Below are 9,978 nucleotides of genomic sequence, written 5' to 3' on the forward strand. Positions count from 1 at the left end.
ATTAATTAAGCCACAAAGGTAATTATTTGAAGCATGGACACTAAAAATAACTGTTCAGACTTTGTTAAAAGGTATGCTGCATTGCTCATCTGTAGTTTGGATATGAATGAATTCCTATTTTAGCATTTTCTTCCATTTAATGGTCCCAACAAGGGATATTTCTCAAAAGAACCCATTATTCTAGCAACATCCTTGAATCCAACATCCGTGTCTATAAGTTATAGAAAATAAAATTCTGGAAATGTATTTTATTGTCAATTAAAAACAGCATCCACGATTTACAGTATGAATGAATTCAGAAGACAGCAAAGCTGGATATTTACTGCACAAAAATGACCAATTATTAACACTGTTGATGCTCTAGAGGTGGAGGTAAAACCAAAATGTTAAGTTAAAAACTCAGTATTCAAATAAATACAAACTTTTGGAGTGTTTACTCATTTGTGATTGAGTATTTTGGTTTTTTTTTTGTGCTATGGGTCCTCGTCCAGAAACTCGTCTATAAACTCCACCACCTCCCCCTGTGGACACACACATATACAACAAAGCAAATTAAAGAGGTCTGTTTCATTTCAAAGCCTTTATCCTCTTAATTTTCCCACAGATTTCACACATCCAGAGATCTAATTTTAGAACTGAATTCAATTTACCACATTACACATTATAAAACTTCTTCAGTATAAGTGGTTAACTCAGTGTCGTGCTGCCACCACCTGCCTGTCGGTGGTACTGCATCCAGGTGAACAGCCTGGCTGAATAATGTTTCCCAATAAATGCCACTTAAATGGATATTATGACAGAAACCCACAACCCTAGTCTTATTTGTAAGAGTTTATTTTTAATTGAAACCGAAATATTCTGAAATAAGGGATCCTGTGACGCACAAAAATAGGTAAACACAGATACGCACCTCATCATCGCTCATAAGGCGTTCCCTGGAGAACTGCAGCATCTGCAGCTGCAGGGTGGTCTGGTTGTAGTAGCGGACTGCCTCCTGCAGCAGACACACAGATGCAAACATGTTTAACAAACCTGTGACATGGAAACCCATTATTCCTCAGGTCAAAATTCCTTAAATTTAAAGGTTTCGCTGCTTTTAAAATACTGCAAGTAGTTTTTAAAGCCACGATTAAGCTATTGCCTGAAAATTTAAAAAAATCGTTTGTTGATAAGGAGGAGGCTTATAAACTCAGAAATAAGATAAACCTTAAGTTTGTGAGTGTGCAGACAACGAAGGAAGCTTTTTGCGTTTCGTTGTAGTTATGTGAGAATTTGGAACAGTTTCCCAACAGGAAATAAAATATCAAGCAATTAAAAAAAGTATAAATAAATTATTTTGACAATGTGTAATCTTAAATAAAAACCTAATTTACATTAAAATTAGTTCATGTACTGAAGATCGATAACCGCGAGATATTTGAGTTTGTGAATTTGTTGAAGGAGACGGGATGTTGGAAACCATTTGTTGAATTAGCCGTAAAACAGTAAAAGTGGTGGAGCTAAATAAGTTGTATGCTGGTGAAGATTCTCTGTCATCCAGATCATGGTTATTCCAAAAAAGTAAAAAACAAAGCAACTGGACTTGTTTTCCGAGAGGAAGCGAAACGAAGATGTTTCGCTTCCTCTCCAGGAAGCTTTCTCAATTCAAAAAGTCTGGAGTAATGATGAGTACCAAGCTTTATACTACTGCCAAAACAAAGGCCTTGTAATGGCTTAGATAACATGCATGTCATGTTGCTACGGAAAACAAGTCCAGTTGCTTTGTTTTTTTACTTTTTTGGAATAAATAAGTTGTACTTCCAGCCCCTCCTTTTCAAACATGGGGATATCTGTTGTGGTAAAATATGCATTCATTATTGTTTTGGATGTTTAAGTCTGGAGGAAAAACCACAAGCAACTTATCTTGTTTGCGTTGTTTTCTTTGTTACTGTTGTAACATTCGATGTTAATTGCATGTTGGAAATAAACAAATACGAACGAACGAAATCCTGTTTTAAAGGAACAGCATCTTAAAAATACAAGATTCTATTCTTCAGAAAGTCCAAAAACACCAGATACTAGCCGTTTTTGTATGTTTTAGTCATTCATCTACAGTAATTATATTTATTTTGATACATTAACATGATGTAAATCTAAAGTTTTACCACCAAAGAAATGAATAAGGATAGGCAGAAATCAGATATGTCTCCTTCACCTTTATATTAACATTGTTTCACTATGTTAACTATTCCATAATAAAATATGCATTTTAAAAAAGGAATAATAAAAAAAAGGGTACCACTTTCCAATAAGGCTCCCCTTATAGATGGCTAATAAATAGTTTATAGATATTATGTTATTAATTAAACTGTAAGCACTTTCTCACTCATTCATAAGTGTCTATTTTGCACAAGCTAATTAATGGCAAGAGCCAAAACTGACCTGGTTGTGATTACAAGGTGGTAACTTAGTCTGAAATGTTTAATACAAGCGACCCTAGATTACATACATAGTTGTATAGAATAGGCTCGCTATTTGGCAAGAAGCTGGTCAGTTTTAATGTTATAGTGGTGAGCATTATGCGATCGGCCCCCTCCTGAAAATGAGATCCCACCTCTCTGTGACATTTCCCTGCATAAATAAATTCACTTTTTAGGGTAAAATGTTTTTTTTTTTTTTTTAAAAAGGATGTCACTCACTGCTCTTGGGAGGAAGTCCTCCTCCGTCAGCCCCCACTTGTCTCTGTGGTACTTGTAATAGGCCACGTTGTTGTTCATGACTTCATCATTGGGGTCAAACAGAACATAGCTGGCTGCACACGGCACGGCGTTCTTCAGGTCGTTCACTGAGGAGAGCGGGACAGTTATCGCGTGCGCGCGCAGGTTTTCACTTAAAGACGCAGAGAAATGTGAACCAAGGACGCTGCGTCTGCTCACGTTTGTAATAGGCAAACTGCAGGTAGTGATACATCGTTGCCACGAACTTCTCAACGACGAAGCCTCCGACCACCGGCGTGAGGTCGCTCTCACACATCACCTTTCTTTCAAGGACTTCGGTGTAGTGATCTAAAAAAAACAAAAAAACAAGAAGATTAAATTTATACTTAGGAAGCTGACCCAGAAACACCTAGCCCAGCTCTGACGGACTGATAAAAGGAGAAGAGAAGGAGATTGACCCACCGGCTATAGAGGCGTAGAAGTGTTTAAATTCTGTGACGTGTCTCGGACCCTCAGACGCCGCCAGGCACTCGTCGTAGACCTTAAAGAAGTCCCTCAGCGCCAGCTCCATGTCCGACACCGACGTGCGAAAGTTATCTCCGTTATACGCCTTCACTGCTCGCACAAATAAAGTCTAGGGGGAAAAAAAATATGCAATACTGTAATACTTTCAGTCATTCACCGATTCACGAATCCCTTTGGCAGCTTTAAAGAGCAGGAACAAACAAAGCCTGAACTGAACTGTGTATTTCTTAGGCTATTGAAGTTTATAATACCAAAGACTCATTCGGCCTGCCTACCACAGGCTGCAGCCACATTAGCAAACCCACAAGGCCAGAAATAGGATTTGTGGGTAAGGGTGTGACACACCTCTAGAGATCAGACAGCTTCCAGTTTAAAGAGTCTCATTTTTCTGGACTAAATACTGACGTCACATGCAAGAAAATACCCTTCCTTGTTTACTTCATGTGTCAGTCACTGATTACCTGTTAGTTATTGATGTTGCTGTCATGATTTCTGGGTCTTTGAGTATGTTAGGTTCCTGGGGACCATATTTTGGTCTGTTTGTGTTTTCACATTTTAGTAGATCTAGTTCCTGTTGTTAATTGTTTCTGTTATGATTTTAGTAGTTTATCCTCAATTCTGTGGAATCCTTATTTTCCTACCTGTCTGTCCTCAGTTTAGTTTGTGAGTTAATGTTATCATATCTGTTAATTCGACATGTTTTCCTGTTAGGTTCTGCTCTCCTCCGGTCTTTTTCAAATCAATGCTCTCTCTCTCTCTCAGCTCGATTACCTCCACATGTTTAAATGCTCCGCCTATCTTCCCTTCTGTCTACTACACTATTCATTTAGCCAGGTCAATGGCAAACAAACCAATGCAAATTAAGGTTTTCTGTTATTTATACTTTACTTTTTAGATAGTTCAGAGCTCTTAGGAGCTATTAGTTAATAATGTTTGACTTCGTGTTTCCCTGGGGTTCATATATGATGAAACACAGAGTCAGGTTTCTTTTCATTGGTCAAAATGATGATGACAAGGGAATCTGCCAATCAAGAAAGGCCGAGAAGTAATAATCCCTACAAATCATTAAAATGGCAACAGGAAAATATTACCTACTTAGCCAAACTTGACCATATATTGACATATAAACTTGGCTTGCAATATCTACAGTCTGTGTAAAATGTGTAAAATGTGTAAAGCAACTAGAACCGTGATGCACTGGGTCATCTGAGGACCAGTGCTTATCTTGCCATCACAGGCACCAGGAGTAATAGCACTGACCCGCATTGTTGTTCATTTTTTTAACTGTACACAATTTTATAAAGTACAATGAAAAGACTGCAGTAAAATTCAATAAAAACTAAATTCATTTTAAAGATTAGGGGGTGCCTAAGGTGAAAGGTGGTTCATATGTGTTACAAAGTCCTCCATCTCCTTTAATAAGAAAATGAGCTAAAATGTAATAATCAGATTTTTTTTATAGCTAGAACAAGAGCATTAACTATCATACCAGTTATTTGGAGAATTTTGATAAAAGGCACACGTTTTAAACAACCGTTATGTAGATACAATAAACACAAATATTCAACTTTTAACAATACTCTTTGTAATAATGGTTCTTCTGGTCCTGTTTCATCTGTCAGGAGTCTCAGTTAAAGGTTTCTGATTTTTAGAGCATCACAGTAGAAATCAAATCATGTCTCAATACCACCTTCAGAACCTCCTTTCTTTGCTATTTCCAGCAGTCGTTGTGGCTGCTCATTGTGCGCTTTAGGTTATTGTTCGTCTAAAAGACTCAAGATCTCCCTGTCAAGTCGAACTTGTCTATCAGCGGTTAAACCAGATATGAGTTTAAAATGCTCCTCTAATCTTTTCATTGCTGCTCACTCCGTCCAGCAACCCTTACCCACAGCGTAACAGAACCACCGCCATGCTTTACTGCTGAAAGGCAATTTGTTTTGCCATCTTTGTGATAATGTTGATAAATCAATATCACCCCTGTGTTCAGATTTATTTTCCTCTGTTCATACAAAACTACTCATCTCTGGCTAATCACAGGTTTTTGCAGCATACTTGACTTTTTAATACTTATGATGCTATTTTTTTGGTCTTTACTTGTACTTTATTGTACTTGTTGTTGGTTTGAAACAAACAACATAAAACCATCTGGATTCTGATCAATTATTGCTAATTTTCCTGTGTTTAGAAAGAAACCTGTCTTCTGTAATCCCCAGTCGGTCGAGGCAGATGACCGTTCACACTGAGCCCGGTTCTGCTGGAGCTTTTCCTTCCCGTTAATGGGTGTTTTTTCTTTCCACTGTCGCTTCATGCTTGCTCAGTATGAGGGATTGCTGCAAAACCATCAGCAATGCAGACAACTCTCCCTGTGGCTCTACGCTTCTCCAGGAGTGAATGCTGCTTGTCGGGACTTTGAAGTTCTTTTATATAGGACATTTTTGACCAATCTGTATAATAAGACCAAATCTGTATAATATGATTGATTTTGACTTTGTAAAGTGCCTCAAGATGACATGTTTCATGAATTGGCGCTATATAAATAAAATTGAATTGAATTGAACCGTACTTATTTTTCACTGAACAAATGCAGTTGTGTCGCTATCCAGTGACCTTAGGTGAGCAGAGCATAAATAAAAAAAAATATTTTACACAAAACTTTCCTGGAAGTCATTTAGAAACATGCACCAAATGCTAAACCTAACCTTTCAAGCCTTCTATGCCCGTTGTGAAAACCGTCAGCATGCACGCATATGTGCGTTATTACCTCATAGGACTTGGTCTCCAGGTCTTTTAGATGTTCCTCAGCTCCGGGTAAGCTCTTGTAATAAGCCATGTTCCTCTGCATCATCTCATCATCAGGATGTTTCAGGAGGAAGGTGTGAGCAGCAGACACAGCTTTGGCCAGATTGTTAGACTGTAATACACAACAGAGAAAAAACATTAAGTGTAGATAATGTATAGGGGCGGCCAATATGGACCAAAAATAATATCTCGATATTTTTCGGATGAAACGCCGGTATACCATATTTATCTCGATATGTTTTTCTTTTCAGAAAGTAATTATAAAAAGACACATTTTTTTTAACAATCAGCTGTGGATAAATATGAGAAATGGATGAAAAAGAACCAACTGGAATACATCAATGTATAATTCTAACGCAACATAAGACCATCTCGATATAAACGACATAGTATCGTCTTATAGCTCTTTTTTTAAATCTTTTTAAATCGCGATATATTGCCCAGCCCTGGATATATTAGATTATGTTTTCTGACAAAAAAATCAATGAGCCGCTGAACAGGGCTGGGTCTATGTGGGCGTCGCAGACTGAGACTTCCAACCAGCGGTCTCAGACTTTACCCCTCCCTGATGCACCGCTGTGCCTCGGCTGATTAGACTTTATAGGAATTTCCCATCACTAATCCATAACTTTCTGTTTCCTCAGGGTGTAAATATGACGAGACACAGATGCCCATTTCTTTTAGCCACTGGTCTGGATGAGGACCCAGATCTTGCACACGTTTAGGAAGCTGCAGCAGAGGGAGGCTTACCAAACCTCCACAGAGGCCACTGGATACTATGTACATGCAAATAATGTTTTCTGTTTGTTTGGTTGTTTGTTTGTTTATTAACCTCCATTGGGCCTTCAACCGGAACCACTTTGCTCAGATTTTGTTAGAGTGCACTGACCCATATACTATTTGAAATATCAGGATATAAAATAAAAACGTGTATGCTCAACAGAACTAGTCATCTCTGGGTCTTTCAACACGGTAAAGATCCAACACTTAATACCAAATCAACACAGAAATGGTGCTCCTGTCAGAAATCATCCTTCCTTCTGTGACCATCCCTAGACCTACATCGTAAAGAAAGCCTCAGAGTAGACTCATCTTCTCATTTTATGGTTACCAAACTGACAAAGCACCGCGGCAAAGGGACCCATGAGGACTCCTGGGGGCTTCTGATTTTCTGTACATCAGTAGCTGTGAAGTATGAAAGTGTCCCTATTCAGAAAGAACGTTCTCTTGTTCTTGCCATCTCGAGTGGATGAACAAACTTCTTGGTTGCTGCAGATGCTGGTGAAGATTCTCAGTCATCCAGGTCATGGTAATTCCAAAAAAAGTAAAAAAAAACAAACAAAGCAACTGGACTTGTTTTCCGTAGTTGAAGACGTTTCGCTTCGAAGACGTTCCTGGAGAGGAAGCAGAAAGTCTTCAACTACGGAAAACAAGTCCAGTTACTTTGTTTTTTTTTTTTACTTTTTTTGGAATGGTTGCGGCAGAGTATGTGCAGGCAGCATAATGGCAGACAACCAGGGCGGCATTATAAAGGGGGTTGCACGAGGACCAGTCCAGATAAAGAAAATGTAACAGTCGCGCCCTGAAACCATTGTCTTCACTTTTTATATGTACGCAGAGTTCCCTGCTTGCGAGACAATGTTCCATAACTTGTGTGGGGACTCCACTTTAAATCTACCCTGGCCCAGAATTTACGATCATTTGCTGCATTTTAATTGTATTGTAAAAATAAGTACGCGTAAAATTTCTACAGGCAACAGCAATCTAGTTATAACTTATCATCGCTTGAATGTGGCTCAGTAAGACCAGGTTAAAGCGCCTCTTTCTCTTCTTTCTCTTACTTTAAAGTAGGCAAACTGCAGGTATTTGTAGGGCTCTCTCCGCTCAAACTCGTCTACGGTGTCCCTGCTGGGCATGCTCTGCCTGAAAGCGGGCAGCCCCTGCTTGCAGCGCTTCAGGCACTGCGCCCTCTTCATCACGTTGCCGAAGGCGCGCAGCTCGGGGAAGTCGGCGAACTTCTGCTCGTCCTCCAGACGCACGGAGCTGCAGTTCAGGTTGCAGAAGGCCTCGCTGTCCCGCAGCAGCCGGTAGAGCCGCAGCGACACCTCCAGGTACTCCACCGTCTCCTGCCACTTCTCCGCCGTGTACTGGTCCAGCGCGTACTTGTAGGCGGACTCCAGCGGCATCAGCTCATGTCTGGGGAAGCTCCTGAAGCTGTACTTCTCGTACTGGGAGTGCACCGCCGAGAGGAAAAAGGCCAGCAAACACGCGGAGAAGAGGTGGCAAGAAGTGGAGGGAGCCATGTTTGCTAAAAAATAAATAAATAAGTCTAAAGAAGTAGGTTGAGTTTGTCCCGGACTGTCTGTAGGACCGCCTCACTTTCTTCCACGTATCCGGACAGAAAAAAAAAGCCTGAAATTTCTCCGGGGCGCAGGTTTCCAGAAACGGGGGCTGCCTAGTATGGCAAGCCGTTTGTCTACATAATGGATACCTTTAAAGATGATTGCTGGTCATTTCGCTTTTTTTGTTTTTTAGTATGAGGGGAGAAGGTGATTACCATCCACTATGTTTAAATTCCTACCCGCCGGATGCAGCTTTCATTTTAGTTTGACAGTCAATGATTTTAAAGTATTTTGTTTTTTAATCTGCTCACTGCCAGAAACTCCAGTAAACGTTGACCTTTTAGTAGGCAGGACCTCATTTAATGGGATGAGGGGTTTTATTCTGTCAGACAACATGACAACGACAGTCAACTAAGATCAGTGGAATTAGAGTGTAATGTCAAGTCCTTAAAAAAAAAGAAGTACTTCCATATTTCATAATTATTGCATTATAAGTAAGTTAAAATGGTTTGTTAAATGTTACTCAAAACAACTGGTCTGAAGCTGTTTTTTTTAATTTTTATTTTAAGGAACATTTTCAAAGTAAGACGTTGAACCAGAATCTCAAGACAGTAATTTGTGCTTTTATTTTCTCACATCTAGACTGCTGTAAAACTTTTTTTTTTTTTTTTTACACACATCAACAAAACATTCCTAATCATCTTCACTTAGTTTGATACTGTGCAGCAAGACTCTTAGGTTAAACAAGGAGAGGGGCTCTGATTGGTTATAGGTTTATGTTGGACTGCTTAGCTTTAAAATCCAGATTTTAACTTTCAGTGACCTGCATGGCCAAGCGTCTTCTGTTAATGAACTGTTTATGCCACATACTCCAACTGGAGCCCTTAAAGTCTCAAACCAAAATCCACACATAGTCCCAAGGACCAGAAATAAAACTTGAGGGGATCGCTATTCCCAAACTGTTGGACCTCGTCTGTAAAATGAGCTTCCTTTATTTTTACTTGAGTGCCTACTAGACTCATCTAAAAAGCACCTGAAGACTTTTTTTATTTACACATACTTTTCCTGAACACTTTAAATATCATTGTACTTTTTTATATATTATTTGCTTCATTTAATTTGAAGTTTGCCGTTTTATTTTTATTTTTTTAATTTAACCATGTCTTAATATTGATGCTCTATTTCTGAAGTACTTGGTGGCTATCTTGTGTGAGAGATGTTTTATAAATAAAATATAAAATATATATATACACACACACAATTATAAATGATAAGAACTTCAAGGCTTGTGTTAGCTCAAATCCACAACTTAAATGTGCCACACAACTTGTGAATGAACGGGGAGATCATTAGAACCTGAGTCGTGGCAGGAGTCAAACATTTGTTCAAACAATAGACTCCGCCCACATTTTACTCCACCCCAAACTGCAACCCCGTGGACAGGAGTACTTGGGCAAGGATGTCGAATATGTCTAAAAACGACTTGCCATACTTGAAGCTGCTCCTCCCAAAATCACAGTCAATCGTTGCTGTAACTGTTCTTTACAACTGTAGGTTAAATTCTGATAAACTGAGCCTTTTCACAACTTAATGTGAGATTACATTAAAAGGGGGTT

The 9,978-nt window shown here is 39.1% G+C and overlaps 1 protein-coding gene across 1 annotated transcript; it reads right to left on the reverse strand.

Moving 5' to 3' along the window:
* Positions 1-231: 231 nt before the first annotated feature.
* On the reverse strand, positions 232-8,454 carry crtap (cartilage associated protein). Its single transcript, XM_012868644.3, has 7 exons — positions 7,862-8,454; positions 5,983-6,132; positions 3,159-3,330; positions 2,916-3,044; positions 2,679-2,824; positions 911-994; positions 232-521 (listed from the first exon to the last, which is right to left on the reverse strand). Exons 1-7 carry the CDS (start codon positions 8,321-8,323, stop codon positions 474-476), a joined length of 1,191 nt encoding a protein of 396 aa, XP_012724098.1. The 5' UTR covers positions 8,324-8,454; the 3' UTR covers positions 232-473.
* Positions 8,455-9,978: the final 1,524 nt, after the last annotated feature.

Source organism: Fundulus heteroclitus, chromosome 13, assembly GCF_011125445.2.
Source record: "Fundulus heteroclitus isolate FHET01 chromosome 13, MU-UCD_Fhet_4.1, whole genome shotgun sequence".
Lineage (NCBI taxonomy): Eukaryota > Metazoa > Chordata > Actinopteri > Cyprinodontiformes > Fundulidae > Fundulus > Fundulus heteroclitus.

Excerpts from the sequence above, each read along its gene's own strand:
- crtap (XM_012868644.3), bottom strand. The coding sequence starts at position 8,323 with ATGGCTCCCTCCACTTCTTGCCACCTCTTCTCCGCGTGTTTGCTGGCC. Across the intron at positions 6,133-7,861 it reads TGCAGTTTGCCTACTTTAAA|TCTAACAATCTGGCCAAAGC; the intron begins GTAAGAGAAAGA and ends TGTGTATTACAG. Across the intron at positions 3,045-3,158 it reads CTTCTACGCCTCTATAGCCG|ATCACTACACCGAAGTCCTT; the intron begins GTGGGTCAATCT and ends TGTTTTTTTTAG.